The 20,059-nt window shown below is 36.4% G+C and overlaps 1 protein-coding gene across 1 annotated transcript in view; it reads left to right on the forward strand.

Moving 5' to 3' along the window:
* Positions 1 to 2,392: 2,392 nt before the first annotated feature.
* LOC149805350 (DNA (cytosine-5)-methyltransferase 3B-like) overlaps positions 2,393 to 20,059 on the forward strand; it is a 189,504-nt gene continuing 171,837 nt past the window's right edge. Inside the window, exons 1-2 of the mRNA XM_089949549.1 lie at positions 2,393 to 2,479; positions 7,034 to 7,293. Of these exons, the coding sequence (XP_089805675.1) occupies positions 7,053 to 7,293 (241 nt within the window). The 5' untranslated portion in view covers positions 2,393 to 2,479; positions 7,034 to 7,052. The remainder of the gene's footprint in view (positions 2,480 to 7,033; positions 7,294 to 20,059) is intronic.

Consider the following 20,059-nt stretch of genomic DNA (forward strand, 5'->3'; position numbering starts at 1 on the left):
GGTAAATGAACTCAATCCGTTTCAATCCTTCCTCCGCCTATAAATAAGCGCCGTTCACTGCATTGATTCACCTGTTCTCGTCGCTTCAAGATGTGGACTACAGTTGAGTCATCCACCCTTGTGTCTTCCATGATGTTTCGGACAGACTTGCTCATGTATGTCCGATCGAAGTGGACCGTTGTCCACAGGACAAACACCAGCCTGTGGATACGTAGGATCTACGTCGAAAGACAAGGATGCCTGAAAAGAGTGCTGATGTACGGACCAACAGTAAGACGCAGCCTAAGGACAAGAAGAAGACCAATGCGGTGCCATTTATGTTAATGAATACATTAACATAAAACCCAAAGGCCCTTTTCAGGGCCAGCCATATTTCTCGAAAAGAGATAGTCTTTTGAATTGCCTACCCCTTTTTAAAAAAATTTTTTTTAAAAAAAATCCCATGTTAAATTCCCCTTGTCCGTAGATTGTCCCACGATTTATTCCCATGTTAAATTCCCCTTGTCCGTAGATTGTCCCACGATTTATTCCCATGTTAAATTCCCCTTGTCCGTAGATTGTCCCACGATTTTTCGCCATGTTAAATTTCCATTGTCCGTAGATTGTCCCAAGGGGTTCTGTAATGCTAATTCCCATTGTCCGTAGAGTATCCCCCTTCACTACTTGTGTGTGTGTGTGTGTGTGTGTGTGTGATGAGTCTAACTGCAGTGTGATTTGGATTTCAATATGTACGAAATTTACTGTTTATGTAAATTTTGATAATTTGTTTAAATTACATATCATCAATAGGAAAATAAATATCAAGTTCGTTAACTGAATTTTTTTATTTAAAAAAAAGATCATTTTCACTTCTCAGATATATATATATATATATATATATATATATATATATATATATATATATATATATATATATATATATATATATGTGTGTGTGTGTGTGTGTGTGTGTGTGTGCGCGATGTGATGAGTCTAATTGAAGTGTGATTTGGATTTCAATATGTACGAAATTTACTGTTTATGTAAATTTTGATAATTTGTTTAAATTACATATCATCAATAGGAAAATAAATATCAAGTTCGTTAATTGGATTTTTAAAATTAAAAAAATTAGTTCAGTCTGCAACAGATGTTAAACATTTGGTACAAAAGTGTTCCATTATAAGAGAGTAATATGTAAAAATGGTAGCATAGCACCAAAAAGTCATAAGTTTGTGTTTATCATCTTAGAATTTCTAAAATTATGTTTGTTTGTTTTTTATTTATTCATTTTTGCTTTTAAAATGCACATTCATTGAAACAAAAAAATGCAGGTGCCTCATTCTTTGAGTCCGACAAATTATAATGTGGGATGTAACAACATTTATATGGACTATTCATAACACCGTATAAAATGTTCACATGTGGCAGAGGAAAAATTGAAGTAATAAGCCTTTATAGTAGACTGAAAAGCATAGAACACGACACTCATTACATTATCACAAACACCTGCATCAGTTGCATGTTTGGTGGTTCTGTGAACTAATAACCGGGTGCATACAGTAGTTTACACCAGTCTGGAAGATAGCTAGATAATTAACTGGAGATAGCTGGATAACTAACTGGAGACAGCTAGATAACTATTTTGTCATGGGCTTGGGATGTTGATTGCAGAGGGCCATTCGGCTGGGGTGTGATATTACCATGGATAGAAACTATCCAAAATTTTGGGACCTGTCCTATGAGTAACATATGTTCGTATTCGGTTAGCCATGCGAATTGATATTTGGAAATTGAAACTTTGAGTTTGCGGATTCACAACGGAATTTCTTGCTTTGTTATTTTGGTTGTATTCCACCTGGAAATGTAAGCAAGATAAAAGACTAATGATTGGTCGCTGTTCTGAGAGAATACAAATTTGCCGTTATGTAATTATCTACCTCGCAGATTTTACATGATAGAGTCTCTCTTTCTCTCTCTCTCTCTCATGCATATCTCAAAACGTCGGTAAACTAAAATCTGTGATGGAGCCAATTGCATGTACTGTTAAATATTATTAATGTTTGTGTCTCTTAGCATATCCATGAAGAGTTATTAGGCGCTTGACTCCAATTTCACGACAACTTTTTAAGTACTAAGAAGTTCTTCGACGCTTTGATGGAGTGAAGAGAGCTTTTTAGGGTGTAATTTGAAAGCTGAAACTTGAAAGGTTTGATTAATTACCGTCTCAACGTTGCATAAACTTCCCAATATGTTGCACAAAAAAGCCATAAGAAATATATCATGAAGTTGATCTTGTTGTCTCTCATCGGTGTGTAATAGCAACAAAAAATTTTGATAATATTTTTTTTTTGTGCCGCTGCTCTGTGTACCCACTGCAAATTTTAGCAGCAGCCGCAGTCACGTGACGACAAGACGCTGGAGGAGTATCATACCGGTGTTAAATGAAATTTGATATTCCTTGACGACCGTAAAGAAGGAAAAGAAGTCAGAATACAAAGTAACTTTCATATTGTAAAGGAACGGATTGATTGCATGGCTACATTGCATTAGATGCCTAGTAATCAGTTTAAATATTTACTAGAGCATTGTTTTTGCCGCTCTGAGTTGACGTTTGGCATGGTCATCAAAACTGGCATGGGCACTGTTCTCTAATTTTGGCGCCAGATTAGCATTAAAGTGGCACATGCGTACGACCGAGGGCTGCACAAAGTATCCTGTATCTGTAAAGGTTAAATGTCGGCAGCATATTTATGCGTTTTGATTTTTTATGGGGATCGAAGGGGTTACAGATTCTTGAAAGTATGTCCAAGGCGTCCTCCATATAGTAGACGAAAATATTGATGTGCACGAACATGTTGTAATGCACGAAGTTCCAGTGCAATCATTGTTTTGAATAGTAACTTAAAAGATAAAATTGATGATAATTCCAAGCGTCATGATAAGTTATAGCTTGCTAAAAGAGTTGCTTCATGATAATCACATGGTTCATAAGCCAATGTCTGATGAAAAGCCCTTGCTTGATGTATGGGCGTCCGTTTTTACATGTATTTAGTACAGACCTCTCTTTATTTAGAGAGATCTCTAATATAATTAGAGACCTCTACAATTTAATTAAAGATATATATCTATATCAGTTATAGAGCTCTCTAATTAATTTCCAGACCTCAGTAATTATTGACAGCTATAATTGAATTGTAGACCTCTCTAATGGAATTGGAGCCCTTTAATTCAGTTTCGGAGAGATATAATAGAATTAGAGACCTCTTTATTTTGACATTGTTAAGCAAATCAATAAATGAATTGTAGAAGTCTTTAAATGAATTAGAGACCTCTCTAATTCAATTATAGATCTCTTATTAATTTGAAAAGGTCTCTCAGATAGTGTTACCAGGTTTTCAAACCCATATTGGAGAAATTATTATTGTCGAATTGAGACCTTAACATGGAGCTATACTCAGAATTAGAGAGTTCTATTACAGATCTCTCTAACTCTGTTACAGAGCTCTCTAATTCTGTTAGGGAAGTCTGCAGATCAATTATAGAGGTCTACAAATGTGACAAAATATTGAGGTCTCTGGAATTAGATATATAATTGATATATAGAGTTCTCTAATTAAATAGTAGAGGTCTCTAATTGAATTACAGACCTCTCTAAATTAGAGGTCAGTATTGTATTGAATATATGTAAAAATGGCAGAGCATATTAATGATAATCCCATGCATCTAATATGTGACCTTAAGGATAGATTTACTGTACATATGGATGGATAAGGCAGTAAGCAGACATACAAGGAGAGTCAAAACATAATTATAGATTACTGCAACCTTTTATTATATGCTCATTTTTATATTCTTCCTAAGGCTTAATTATGTAAATAACAATACACTACATGAAACAAAATAATTGAATGTATGCTGTATTCTGAACTAAATACACAAGCACAGATTCATCATTACACAACAACAGTTTTAATGCGCACATAACTCCACCCAGATAAATTTGAACTTGGTCGCACACTAAATGTAACTTTAAAAAGAAAATGGCATTTTGGTCTACTTAACACATTAACCCCTGGAGCTTTTTGTCATTTTTGCCAGAAAATCGAGTAGGAAACACATTTTGAAAGCAATTTCTGAATAGACTCGAAAACACCAAATCCCCGGTCATCTTTCAATAACATACTGCCTAGTTGTATTAGAAACATTGTTTTTCATTGGCTATTTGACTCATGCATGAGCAGAAGGGTAAAAGTTGGAGTTCTATTTTTTTTTCTATTTTTTTTTTTTTTTTGCTAAACGGAGCCATTATTTTTGTATGGAGACCACTCTTTATTCCAAATGCCCATCTTATCCTACTTTTAGCAAAGGCTGATCTGTCTGTTTGCAGTTCATACCGGTTTGCCTTTGATCTGAGACCAAAAAGTCTAAAATCCGGACACAAAATTGGATTCCAACCACGGGCAAATTTTGGGTAAAAAAACAGTCGGGTCCAAAAAATGATTTTTTTTAATCTGTATTTTGTAGTGCAACTAGATATTCCAGATTATTTGGTATCATTGTAGAGCTACATCTGTCTACCTTTCTATAATACCACCCACTTAAGTGTATCATGCATGACCATGATGCTATAGAGCTTGGCAGTAGGCTACTACCTCCTGCCCCGTAAAGTCGTTGCTAGGGGTTAATGTGTTAAAATTGAAATTTGGAGTCATTGTGAATGAATGCGCATTGCAACAACTTTTCCATTTGATCTGGAATGAATAGATTTTGACATTTTTTGTCATTTCTATGAAATTTCGTGATTATGGGCTGGATTTATGTGCCAATGTTACATGAAGTACATTGGATTTCAACGGCGATGGAGCTGCATACTGTTGACATCTGCAAGTGTTTTTCTGTTCTGCCATTGAATGTTTGAAATCATAATGTGAGAAAAATATAAAGACTTGCAATTGCAATGATCAAAATGATGCTATGGAATATAATGTTTATATTATTTTGAGTGCAGTAAGGAGGATGTAATTGCACTTGGAATATAGTCAAAATTACAGTACAATTTTGAAATGCATGATCAAGCCTGAGAACCCATGACATGGCTCATGTAATTTTGGATTTACAGAACTAAGAAAGTACATTTTAAGAAAATTCAGGATGTAAAACTAAGTATATTGTTTACCATTCTTATTGAGCTAAAGAAGACAGCCTATGCCTTGTCACTTGGGTGTTATTTGTAAGGACCCTGTCTGGATTCCATAGCTTGCCTAAATCTGAAACATTGTTTCAAAAAAGTTAACGTGGAATGTGCCAAAGCAGCTGGTATGTGGCAGTCCACAAAACATCTGCTTTAGTTTATTCAGTTGGTTTACTTCATCCACAGAGAAATGAAATAAACGTGCTGACTTGTGCATCCATTGTTTGTTTACAATAGAAAGTTCTTTTATTCACGTGAGTTCAGTATCAATTGCACACTTAAATACTGTAAAATACTGAACGATTCTGATGATGCAAAGTTAATGGAGAATAAAATGAGCATATAATAATAGCTGATACTTCAGCAGGGATGGTCCTGGCTTTTAAAAAGCTGTCACCAAAAAAATCGCCAACCTCAATATTTTGTTGCCAATTTTCAAAAAGTGTCACCAGAACAAGTAGTGTACATTTTTCCAAGTGTTAATTTAGTCTATTAATGTAACAGGCAATGAAAATTGCAAAAGATGGGTTAGTTAATTCTTTAATTACAACAAGCATTAACAAAATGTTACAAAGTGTTACATGAAGATCCGTCGCAATTTTAGGGCTGCCCACTTGTTGAATGCAGTTTCAAAGTCTAATTTTTCACATCTGTACATGCTGATTCTCATGAAATTCTCGAGAGATGAGATGCAGAGTTTATTTCTGATGTCAGTTTTTATGAGGTTCATCTTACTGAATCCACGTTCACAGTCCACAGCACTGACAGGTGACACCAGTACTCTATCAGCAGCCCCCCCCCATTGGCTAGCTTCACAAAGCTTGTAGTGAATTGCTTCCTAAATCCCAAGAATGATCACTGCATGCTGTATAAATTTTCTCGACAAACAAGATAGGATCTCCATTCCCACGAATGAAACTTGCACGAGTCAACACCTGGCAATATTGGACCGTATATATAAGCATAAATTCACACCCAATTTAGAGATTCTTTCACTCTTGTATTTTGAGAAATAAATAATTATTATTAATTATGCAAAACTGGTTGTTGTTTTTTTTGTGCTATTTCTTGTTTCGGAGTTTAAGTCTCAGCAGCCGTAACACGGATTGATGGCAAAAGGAAAAGATCAATGAGTAAAATGCTGCACTGGCGACAGACATAATTGTGATTGAGATTTTTCCATTTGCTTTGTATTTATACACAGTAGTCGGTACTTCAAAGGTTATCAGTTTTCTATGAAGGTTCAGCAAAACTATGGTACTGGTATATGTAAAAAAAACAAAAAAAAAAAAACAACAGAAGATTTAGCCATTCAGTTAATTGTATCTGTTCTATTCGCGTCTTCAGAAGTTGGTCAGTTGTAGGTATAGTTCGGTAGCATGATTGACTGTATCACAGCATACAGTACTCAGCCCAGATGTCAGCATAAGCAGATTATGATGTAACAATGCACTGTAAAGATGGGGTTGTCAATACCAACAAAGGATTGTTTGTGTAACAGATTGATTCCAATGCATTGCTTAGTCAAGTTTGTGGCTTCCTTTCGTTCTCCCTTTTAATTTATCCAGTCCAAATCTATGATTGTATGTACAAATTAAATAACCAAAAAGTCTGTAGCCCAAAAAATCGCCAGATGGGATATTTTTGTCGCCAATAAGGAAAAAAAATTGCAATTTGCGACATTGGCAAAGCCCAGGACAATCCCTGCTTCAGGGTATTAAGCATAGTTACACATAAACAGCAGAATAGTCTGTTGAGCATTTGTTTGTCTCTTTCTTTTTGTTTTATCAAACAGTAACTTCTGAAGGTTATAACGATTATAGGCAAATAGATCTCTCAAAATTCTTATCAATTCTTAAGGCAAGACAAAGGGAAGGACATGAAGAGGATTGTGAAGATGACCAGTGGTATCCCATCTGAAGGTAAAAAGATGAAGAAAACAACTTTTTCTGAAAGTGAGTGGGCTCGATACAACCACTATTCTGGACATGCTCTCAGGCCCAAGCCGCAAGAGACTGTGCTGTTTCAGGTCATACAAGTCGAGGTTGATTCATCAGAAGATGGCGAGAAAAGCGCCAAGACTAGGACCAGCAGCCAGTATAGGAGGAAAAGAAATGGCCGTGAGTAATTAATAAACATATTTAACCCTTTACTGGTTGACTGCTGCTTGTGGGTTTAACACCATATTTCAGCACATAATAGGTTAAACATGGTGGCCAGTACAACTTGTAGAGGAAGAACTTGGTAAAACCCTGAGAAGAACCACTGACCCAAGGAAACTTCTGGAAAGCTTTCTCACATAGCCATGTTTGGAGAGCCCGAGACTTGAATCAATGTGGGCATAGGTAAGATGTTGATGATCTGTAAAGGCGAGTGCCTTGGACAAATTCAGCAACCTGGGTTCTCCCCTTTAGTGACAATAAGTAAAATATTGTTCATGTTATGGCAAAAGCAATGATGTTTTTAATACTTCTATAGATCACAACAAGAATTTTGATTCATAACTCACTTTCATTTCATAGTGCGAGAACATAGTTGTTTTAATGGACATAGATAAAACATTATATAGAAACATAGGACTGGAATTGTGGAAGCATTGCAGGCAGCTCAGACCCATAGAGTTAGAATGTCTGACCATGTTGGTCCAGCATGAGTAACGGTAATAGTAATAATAATAACAGCATGTTAGGTAGAAATTCACAAAATATTGAAATTATCTTGCCTCTGTGGTAACCATTTCCTAGAGGGGTATCCTTGGATCATAGACAAGAGTCACTGAGATGAATTAAATGGGCAAGGTGCTAAAATATAAGCTAGAGCTATTTCCATAGCTTACCTTGGCCATTTTTCATGCTTTTTTATTGCATTATATATTTCTTGCTCCTATGACTTTTTCCCCAGTGTTGTGCAGGCCAAGTGGGGCCACTGGGCCAAAGGTATTAAGGGTGCCAGAATCAGACTTGTAGGGTTGCCAGAATGTTAATGGCCCTATCTACTTTATACCTGTCACCTCATCACTTTTGATCCATATTTCATAACCCCTAATAGATAACAAAAATTATGGGTTCTTGTGTTTAGAATGACTGCTTGTTTATAGTTTGTAATTAAATTACTTCAATTTGTAGCTCTGCTGGTCATATACCAGAAGAGCCCATGGGATGGTCTGTTGTCTGCTGTTCATTTTCCATCTGTTTTTCCTAAACTGCTTGGAGGTTTGCAAAGAAACTTTACAAATTTATTGCCCATTCAGCCTAAAGTCTAGTACCCAACCTCCACCTCCCAAAATGGTCATTTCCTTACCATATATACTTGCATATAAGCTCCCAAACTGAACAGCTATAAACACTAAAAAGTGCATGACCTGCATATAAGCCGACCTACAACTCTGAGACATCACAAGATGCACATGGTAATTTCTAAATGCATTTATTTAGGCCTGGTTATATTAACAAAAGTTACAGGTATACTTATCTTGGGGTTGGCATGCATAATTATTAACGAGATATGGTATAAACTTGCTTGAAAAGTAATTTATTTAATCTTCTGTTTTCTTATTGTTTCTGCCTAAGTTAGATTTGTGTATAATTTGATTGAACAATGACAAGAATTTAGCAATCACAAGTTGCTGTAACACTATCTCTCCCTTTTGACTCAAATATTGTTTGTTTATGCATTATTGCATTGGGCATTTTATATCAGTATACCAGTAATTACGTATTTATTTTGCCTTGAAATTTGTAAATACCTAACTCCTTAAAATGTAATCCCAGTATGACAACACAGTGAAGAACAATATGGTTTGATTCAATGCTCACAATTAGCTACTGAACGTATTCACATAATGGCACGACTGCATGTACATTGTAGGTTTGAACACATGCTGGGCTGAATGAAGTACATTCCGCTGAATGAAGTACATCCCTTGGAGTCGAATCATGGGCACCATTGCGCTAAACTTTAATGATATCTCCAAAATACAATAATGAAGTTTCAGAAATAATGCTTCGAAAATTATGCTAATACTGTAAAAGCTGAGTTGTAGTTTGCTTTGATGTAAGCGGCCTTACAACATACCTGTCAACTTTCATGTTGGAAAAAAAAAACTCCGATATTTGGGGTCGTGCCATGCTTACCTCTTGATTTCATAATATCTCCCAGAGAACCCCCAATTATTACTTTATGTATTTGATTTCATTTCTCCTAAAAAGAAAAGTCCTACATGTTCTGTTGTATCACCTGTGAATATTGTTGTGACGAAATAATTACTAGAAAGAATTTACTTCTTCACTAAATAGAATGTTTAAACATTATTCATGTAAATTTATCTTTTTTACTTGTACAACAATACAAAAATATAAAAAAAAAACCAGAGCAGAAAATAAACCACAACAATAAAATTGTCAACAATTAATTTCAATCCCAAGAATGATCACTACAAATGTTGTAACTCCATATGCTGTAGCACCATCCCCACCAAAGAAATTGACACGATTGAACACCTGGCATTTTTGTACCATATGCACCATGTTAAATATCATTGTTAAATTAAAAGAAGGAATGAAAATACATACCACACAGCAAATATGTCCTAAAAATTCTAATTCAGAATACATATGTTTTATAGTAAACAATACTTAATGCCTTACGAGTTAACAATAAGGGAATGAGGTCAGATATACAAGAGGAAAATAGCTGCCACATGTACAGTATCCTGAGGCTGCCTATTTAGGTACCTTTAGTTTGACAAAAGCTGGGAATTCTTTCTATGCCAATCAGTTGCTGGTGCTTGTGTAACACACAGTAGTGTAGAACTTGGTTTCTTCGAATTATGATGGAGGGCCAGTCGTTTTCACAAAATAGTTGCATTAATAAGGATTAACTTCTAACTAGGGGCCCCAAGTGGCCGAGTGGTCTAAAGCGCTCACCGTTCGGATCACTGCCATCTCACCTCTGCGTGGGTTCGAGTCCCAGGCTCGGCTAGCATGAGTACGTGGGAAAGCCTCCCAGTAGCTTCTTGTGGGTCGGTGGTTCTTCCCTGGGTTTTCCAGGGTTCTTTCTCCACCAGTTATACTGGCCGCCATGTATAGCCTATCTTATGCTGAAAAATAGCGTTAAACCCTAGAACAACAAAACAACTTCTTTTAATTAGTTGCGCTGGCTTTCTTGCATGTTTGTTTAAGACTAAACTCTAGCCGTTGTGCAGTTTGGCCACTCTTTTTGAACATGTAAGTTATGCTGGTTATGTTCCTTGAACAATTAAACGTGCGTACCTTTTCATAAATATTACCTCAATTTGTAGGATTGCTTATATCATTGAAATTGAGTAACACGTGAGCGTGTGATTCATTGTAAATGAAACAGCTATTAAGGACTAGCTGAAATGTTATCAGGAAGAATGCAATTTGGTCAAAACAATGCATAAAGCCAAATCTGCAGCTAATATGTTTGGAAATAAAAAAAGGATTTAAGTGACACCATGCATGCTTTGCACACTGTTAGTACTGTACATTATAGTTCAGCCTGGTCTCCCAGGTCAATTCAACTGTCCTGCGAATTATGAAGTCTGTATTTACCTTTATTTAATTTCGTGTTGGAGAAAACAGAAAATATATACATGCAAAAAAATAGCAAAATCAATCATAGTACTTTATAGCAGTTTGATAAGTGTTGGTTCACCCAAAAATTTTTTTTTTTACTTTCTTTTGTCTTAGGACATGGAAAAAATTATTTTCTTGTGTCCCAAGATTTACAGCCATTACAGCAGTCAACAGAATGATCTAAAAACTGTCAAGTTTAGACACTGACTCACAAGAAGCTACTGGAAAGCTTTCTCATGTACCCACATTGGCTGAGCCCAAGACTGGAACTAACACAGAGGTGAGATGGCACTCGTTAATGGTGAACGCTTTAGACCAATCAGCCACTATTAAAGTTTGAAGTGACTGTTACGTTTGCCCATTATTATTTCATAGATTACAGCAGTGCTGTCCAACCTTTTTGACACTATGGGCCACTGAAAAAGGTTTTTCTTGAAGCCGAGGGCCACAGCAGAAAACTGAAAAGCAACGACTATATAGCTGCTCGAGCTCTGGTGGGCCATTTAAAATCAGCACAGCCCATGGGACTTGGGTTGGACAGCTCTGGATTACAGGCACTAACACCAGGATTAAGCATTGGTGGACATTTAAAAATATTGTAATCTCAAACTGGTTATTCAACAAATGTATACTGTTTAAGGCCCAACCATTCAATTTTTGTGGGGGGGGAGTCTTGTAAAACTTGTACATTCACCAATTGCTTGAAAAGAATATTCTTGCGTTGATTTACAGACAAAAAACCCACCACTATTATTTCCATTACACTGAAGAAAATAATTAACTTGAGGTAAAAGCATACAAAATCTTGGCTTTAAAGAAAACCCCAGGCACCCCTCTCAAAGAAATGGTCAGTTCCTGCATTATATCTTACCATTCATTTTGACCTGTTAATGCAAAGACACTATCTGATCACACTGCATTTGGATAACTTCTCCTTCTACCTTTCAAGTCGACCTTCCTGGAAAGACAAAAAATGTCTTTGTCTACACATTATATAGATGAAGGGAAGCAGCTCTTACTGGTTAGCTCCCCTTTCTACCTGCTAGCTGTTTATTGTTACACCCAGATATACCAGTTTTCATTGTTGCAGTCATGGTGTAAAGTTTTCCTTCATAGGATCCATTTAATCCTGTACTTCATTTTCATTTGCCATCTTTTATTTTCAGCGGTTATAGTAAGTCAAAATGTTGTTTTATATGGTCATTTTTGTGACTGTTTGGTGAATTTGTTCACATTTTTGTGATTATTGCACCGTTCATTATTGTGATGTGTGATTTTAATCCATAACAGTTTACTGGGGCAGTCTTCAATAGCTTTACTTATTAACTGTTATGTTTTTAAGTCATTTCCATAATGCAGTTTACATTAATTTCAGTTTATATACATTTGTTTTAGGCACTTGCTTATTCCTCTTCAGTACCATGTACAAAAAGCATAAATGATTTAAGATCATGGAAGATGGACACAAAATAAATTTATGCATGCAATTGCCCCTTGGCACACACACATATTCACTATGGTCAGAAATACATGGTCCAGCATTTTGAAAAGTAGCTAAAAGGTTGCAAAAATGAGCATGTTCCAGTATATTAGAGCAAGGCTTATTTAATATAGTCTCATGGGGGATTTCATTATCCCCCAAGTATATGCAGATGCAGGAACAGTATCAGAACATACTCTATCCATAGTGCCAGAACATACAGTATCCATAGTGCCAGAACATACTGTATCCATAGTGCCAGAACATAACTGTATCTATATCTGCATATACAGTAGAATCATTGATTTGTCTCGTGGGCTGTGTTAGATGCCCTCTCCAACACAACCCCCATGAAGATGCATAACAAAGCCATAATATACTGTATCAGTGAATGCATAGCAATTTTTTTTATTCTCATGAGTGTTCTTGAGATGCTCTCTCCAACCATCATGCAGAAGTAGAAACATGCATTGCCAGAACATAATGTGTCTATGAATCTGGTAGAAATCACAGAGGTTTACAAACAAGCATTGGAATCATGTATAATCATTATGACTCAAGAGGCTTTGTTGTTGATATGTCAAAGAGCAGCAACATTTTTTAAATATATTGTAATCCCTCAGAATAACTGGTATTACATATGAAGGGAGGCTGTTTCTCTGGACTTTGCAGCAGGACAGTTACCATGTTGATGAAGGGGATGAAAATGAAATGCTAGAACATGCCGATCCGACAATGGAATGGACAGAATTTAATTAACGACAGTGATAGAGGAAATCTGTAGGATTTTGTCTCTGATGGATTTCCCATCTCCACCTTCAGTCAGTTATTTACCAACAAGGTTAATGCCTTGGTGGTTGTAGATAACCTGTTCATATTCAGAATCTTGCCAGAATTATTAAAGGTGGCACAAATTTACCAGGCATCTCTTGGAGCATTCATGATCCATATAGTGCAAGAGCTTTCATTATGGCGAGTCAGTTGTATGAAACTCTTACAATCTACTGATTAAAAAGTCATGTACATAGATATTTTATCCGCATATATCTTGTCTAGATGTTGATAAAGTGCAAAGAAAAATCTTGAACACCATGCTTAAGTTAGTCGTCAGAGTTGTGTTGACTTTTTCCCTTCTTGCAGCCTGGGTGACTGAGTGGCTTAAAATGCTTGCCTTTACAGATCACTGACATCTCACCTGTGTGGGTTCAAGTCTAAGGTTCAGCCAGTTTTGTTATGTGACAAAGCTGTCAGCAGCTTCCCATGGGTTGGTGGTTCTTAATGGGGTTTTCCTGGGTTCTTCCTTCACCAGTTATACTGGTCACCATGTAGTGTAGATATACAATTGGTTTAACTGTTTTCCACAGATGTCAAGTGCCCATCTTTCTTTGGATGTTTTACCCCTTATCTCGGAACACCATCTAGATGGCGGGGCAGCATTAGTGATCAAGAACTGCCCACCTCTGATGGCTGCCATATGTTGTCTTCATGTCTGAGCCAGAGCCAACTAAACACTATTTGGTCTTGCCCAGTTCTAAGTGCAGCTGTCTTACATGCCCTTTTTTTTATTCCCAATGTACTGAGCATCCCCCATACTGGCTGGGCTGGAAACCTCAACAACCAACTTCCACAGGGAAGAACCATGTTTTACATCCTCAGCTCCTGCAAGACTCTACCAACTCTTTGTATATCATCCCCTTTTTGTCATGAACCTCTTCTTTCTTTCCTTACCACAGCACAGTAAGTTCTGCCAGGATAATTTTCTTTGCAGCTTGTGACCAGATGATAAGGTCAGGATGGAGTGATTTCTGAATAATATTAGGAAATACCTGTTTCCAAGTTGGCTGACATCTCCCATGACTTTGCTTCCTGCAACAGTCACACAGTTTCTGCTGCTGCAGTCTTTTGGTGTTGTCCATTTTTAACAAACTTGATAAACTGATGATCTGCTTTTGGGACTGGCTCTTTCCACCTTTCTCTTTCAAGGATATCAGCCATCTCCCTCAATACTTTGTTATATCTCCACTGTAGAGACCAATGGGCCAGTGGAACCTGGCATCCTGCCAATATGTGAGCGAATTTTCCTTTTTCTTGATACAGTTGACTATTGGTGTCAGTGGGTACCCAGGTACTCATGTACCTGCTCATTTGTAATTACTCAGATAATAAAATTAGCTATAAGGTACCCATTCAGTTCACGTTCCCCCTCCCCCCCAAAAAAACATGTGAGCAAGTTCAAATCAAAGATATTTGGTGATGTTAGGAGCAAGTGAGACTTAGAATAATGAGCACAGTTCAAGGCTTGTTTCATGTGACTACTGGCTCCTGCACATTTATCCATCATATACCTCCCCCGTCTACTGATCTTTTTCAGTTTCCTTATTTTCTATTTATAGTAACTGTACATAACAGTTTCCAAGAAAATAGACTGGTTTCTCGAGTTTGAAACCACGTGTCACAGATTCTTTATAGTATGATAGATACTTAAGTAGCAGACCAGTCTATATTGGAAAAAAAAACATTGCACCAGATACTTGTGAAACGGGCTTTATTGATGTGGTTCATGGATGTTATATGACTACAAAGTGGGATATTATTCAACTGAAGAACATGTTGCATGAGAAAAAGGACAAATCATTAGCGCTTAAAAAAGTTTGAAAGAGTCATTTGACATCGATGTAATACATTATTCAGAACTTGTGGACATAACTTTATAACCTTTTCGCAAAAGTAAACATGTAGACTACTTAAAGTGAATGTTGTGTACAAAAAAATTATCATTTTGTTAATCTCTGTATAAATGGGAGTTCAGGCGTTTTAACTTTAGGTTCCTAGATAAAAATCCAAATTTTAATGGCAGAATTTTAGGCCATACTTTAAACCTTGATGTTAAAACTTCTGAAGAACATATTTCATCATCTTTTCAGATTCTAATTCCATATTGAAAGCCTGGCAGAATCTTGTATCTGACAGGTCATTAATATCCAAGATAATATAGAAATAAGATCTCTGATGATAATAATAATAATAATAATAACAATGACTATTTAAAGAGGGTAACACAGTTTTAAGCTAAGAACTAATCTACCTTAAGGCCCTCATACAAAGGAATTTATTTATTTTAGCTGCATCTCTCAAGCCACTGGATATTTTGGGTTTGGAAGAAGGAAATAGAGTGGGCATTACTGATCTCAGCTAGAATACTGTTCCAGAGCAAAAGTTCCAGAGTATTGGAAACTATTTTTAAAATGATTCTTTATTTGGTTTGGGAATTCTGTGCTGTTTGGTAGGCATGGATTGCAGGTGGGGAGTATTGGCAGGTAGCTTAAACTGGAATAGTGATTGTAAATATTCAGGAGCACTATTATTGAATATCCTGTACATTAATTTGGCTTTTCTGAAATGGATTTGGTCTCTAATAGGTAATATTTTTAACTTGCCAGCTAAATTTTCTTTGCTTTCTTTCTGGATTGATATTAGCCCAGATGTTCATTTTTGAAGATGTGCCAGCTTTGCTGTTTTTATCATTTGAGTTACCCCATACTGTATTACAGTTGTCTAAATAGGGTTGTGTGTAACTGTTATAAAATAGTTTTCTGTGCCTTTCAGGGAGAAAATGTCTTATCCTACTGAGAAGCCATAAACTTGAATTGACTTTTTTTACTGATATGTTTGATATGTTCAGTCCATGATAGGTTATTATCTACCAAAACACCAAGTAGTCTATCATGACAGACCATTTGCAATTTTTTTTCCTTCTATGTCATAGTTCATCACTATCAGATTTGCCCTTTTTTGTCGTGTTGAAGTAATATTTTAGTTTTACCAGTATTTACTACCATGCCATTGCATGTCCACCAGTTGTCCAGTTTGTTTAGGGCATTCTGTAAAGAAATTTTGCACTGAAATTTATTGTTACATAAACAATTTCTTTGTCCATATTGACAAACCATCTTAACAGTGCATAATCTGCTTATCTTGACATTGAGCATAAGCACTGTGTGTTGTGAGATATCCACTTTTTTGTTGATGACATTTCTGGTAGCAGAGATCAACCAGATGAGGCATTGTCTCATAATCAGTCTTTCGTTTGATTTTCGGCTGTTCGCTAGTAATTAATATATTTACATAGACTGACATTTGTGTGTGGATGGTAAGTAAAATTCCTCTTCTTTCCACTCAGAATTGAATCCTTCAGAACACCCACATGTTCTGTACTAATCCTTGTCATCAGACCAAAACGCCTGCATCTCTATCATTCGTTGACCCTTTGTTACATTTCTGACGCATGAGTGGATGGCAGCATCACTCTGCTACCACAAATGTTTAAATAAAAAAAATTAAAACAATACATCTTGCTTGTTGATCTATTCAATAGGCAGGTGGAACTGTAACTACAATCAACCAAACTACGGCCAATTCCTTTTTAAAAAATGTACCTAGATAAAATAGTTTGTTGAAATTTCAAAGAAAACATTACCTTTGAAGCACCGACTGTTATGAAAACATACTAAGCAAATGGAAAAAAGATCAGTCTCAATAATGCAATACAGTTATTTGATGTTGCTGCCACTATAAGAAACGGGCATTTGTTTGGTTCTCCAAAGCAGGTCTTTAGCAGTGACTTCAATAACACATGCAGCTTTCATCAAAGAAAGCCGACTACAATCTTCAATAAAAACGAAGAACTTTTCTTCAAAGAAGTCAGTACCAAATTTAAATAAATGCTATGGAATCTGATGGATTTTTTCATTTTCCAACGTGACTGGAACACATTTACTTTCAGTTTTCTTTTTGCAGGGAAAAGTTTGTGCTTACAAACACCATCAGTGGTGGCTTAAAATGCAAACTAACTTTTACCGACTTGGGGAGTACTGAAAAGTAAATGTGATTCATCATTCGTTATATCATTGTCTAGGTTTATCCATTGAATTCAGACCTATATGACCTGTGACAAAATTATTGAATATTTTAAATCTCTGTGTGTGCATTTTTTCGATGGAATTACTTGTATTGTGGATTCAATGCATGTGATGAGATTCGCAGCTGAGTACACGATGTTGATACTCTATTCATGCTATACATAAGACGTGTATATAAACAGTATACAGTATACACATATATGTACCAATCCTTGGTTCTCAAAATAAAGTAAAATATTATATATGCCTTCTCTATTTTCACTACAGGTGTATTTCCCATTTAATATGCATCGATTTAAGATGGTAACTGTGCCAATGAAACATTTTTCTGCCTGCATTTATTACCTACCTCCCTCCCCCCCCCAAACTTTTTTGGGTACATGCATCATTTTCTTCAGCTAACTAACCTGGTTAGCAGCAGAGAGGGTGAACAGACCATAGAATTCCGACAAAACAAATAAAACAAACAAATAAATCATCTCGTAGAAAGGTCCAGATTTTACAAATGAACTTTCCTTGAGATGTTTATTTTTGCAATGACCGATTGTGCTAATAAAACCTCAGTTCGAAATAGTATCTGAAAAAATAAAGTACTCTACGTGTTTATTTATTTCTTGTTTATTTGTTTGACGACCAACGTTGGTAGGTACCCTCTCTGCTGCTATTAATTTACCACCATACCAAGTTTGATGAATATTTTTCAACGCGTTCTCGCTGTCGTTTTTCCTCATCTGTTTCATCTTCATCTGAATCTTCGGAATTTGTTCTATGTTTCAAGTAATATTCAAGTTCTGATGGTGGTTTTTCTATTTTGGGATTTATGTTCTTTCTGTGTTTATAATATGTCATCAAACTTCTGTATTCCTCTTCTGCTGATATTAATTAAATTATTATGTTATAATAAAATGGTACATCCAGAATCTCATACTGCAAGAACAGCACGAGAACGATTAGAAACAATGAAAAAATTTCTTCCTGTCAGAGACTCATTTAGAAAAAATCTGCAAGCGCAGCAAGAATCAAAAGTTGAGTACGAAGAAGACACTAAAAAACTATTTAAACCCGTCACTGCAGCTACTAAGAAAGCTGCATCGGCTGTTGAAAAAACTATATGGGGAGATATTGCGGAGGAAGATGAGAAGAGGAAAAGGGGTATTTTTCCGGTATTAGAACAAACTGCAGTGCAGGCTGAAAAAACAGCAAGAAGAACCAAACAAACAAAAAAGATTTTACGAGACCTTCCAACTGACATAGCTGCAGCTCAACCTCCACCTGTTGATGAGGAAATACGTGAAGGCATTAAAGAACTTCGTGCTGAAGTCGCCGATGTGAGAAAAAAACTTGCATCTGAACCCAAAACAGCAGAAGAGAGCTTAAGATTAATTGCAAGATTTAACGAAGGAGTTGTTGAGGAAATTAGAAACACTGAAAGAGAGAGATTACCTGAGATGATATCAAAAAATATATCTAATAAATCTAATTTTTTAAAACCCGGTCATGAAAAAACAAATGATGATAATTTCATTAAATGGATATATCGCGTATATTACAACAGAAAACAAGCTAGAGGTCAAGAATTTAAAAGACTTAAAGAAGAAGTAGAAAGACTTAGAGGGAGACGGGAACAACCAGAACAAGGAGAGTCCTTCCAGTATCAGCTTCCTCCACCTCTGCAACAAATAGAACAACAACAACAATCTTCTTCGCCACAGCAAGGGTTGATGTCGAAAATTAAAAAGGCTAAAGAGTCACTTAAATCACCCTTCTCGAAGAAAATTTCTGCACCGAAAATGACATTTACACCGACAGGTTCACCACATGGATTTCGAGAAGGTGACTCACCCCCGGCCACCACTGAAGTACTTGCTCCGGTAATGCAACCACCAGTATTTAAAACACCTCAAGATGAACCTAAAACAGGATCTGGTTTATGTCCTGATAATATCATCAATGACGTGTCACGGTTAGAAGTTCTCATAGGAGGAAAACGAGCTGGAAATAATTCACCAGAAATAACCAATGAAGCAGCTGATATTTGTCGGCGACTATTTCAAGGTGGTATCATGGATATTGGCGTTTACCGAGAACTTATTGATGAGCTCGTTGATGACTAGTTGTTAGATAAATGGTAAATAAAATAAGATGATTGTGCATGATAATCATCGTAAACCCACACAGGTTAGAGCGGTAAACTCACGATTACCAATCTATAGTGTTATTTACGGAGATGGACTTGGTGATGTCATTCGGGGATTATTCACGAGGATAGCTCCAAAAGTAGCACCTGTTGCAAAACAATTATCGATGAAGGCTATTGATATTGTTCGTGATAAAGCTCCTGGTGCAATTGTCAATGTTGCTGGTAAGGCGTTCTCGGCGATCAAGGAAAGACTAGCACGATTATTGCGACGAAAACAACAACCACCGGTGAAACTGGCAAGTACTGAGGTGATGCCCTCAGACGTAAGTAAAATAATAAATCAGGCTGCAAATCAAAAACTAGCGGCGATATCTGAAGAAGCAGAAAAAAATATAACAGCAAATTTAATAGCAGGAAGTGGTTTTCGTCGACGATGATCATCATTTGGAAAAATGGTAACTATAATAAAATGTTCAGGCGCGAATCAGACCCAGCATTTGATACGGAGGCACCTGTCCTTAAGTACGAGTCAGTACGTGATTATCAGTTTTATTCTTATGACGCAAGACAACCAAATCATCAGGGGAGAATCGAATTACAGGTTCATGATACAAGTAGATATTTCTTGCCCGCTGAGGCGTTTATTGAAGTAGAAGGTAGACTTGTAACGAATGTTGTAGCTAATACGCCATATGCTGCTAATTTGCGTGTTGGTTTTGTCAACAACGGGATCATGGCGTTGTTTGATAG

This window comes from Sinohyriopsis cumingii, chromosome 2 (genome assembly GCF_028554795.1).
Source record: "Sinohyriopsis cumingii isolate HCF-2022 chromosome 2, ASM2855479v2, whole genome shotgun sequence".
Taxonomy (NCBI): Eukaryota; Metazoa; Mollusca; class Bivalvia; order Unionida; family Unionidae; genus Sinohyriopsis; species Sinohyriopsis cumingii.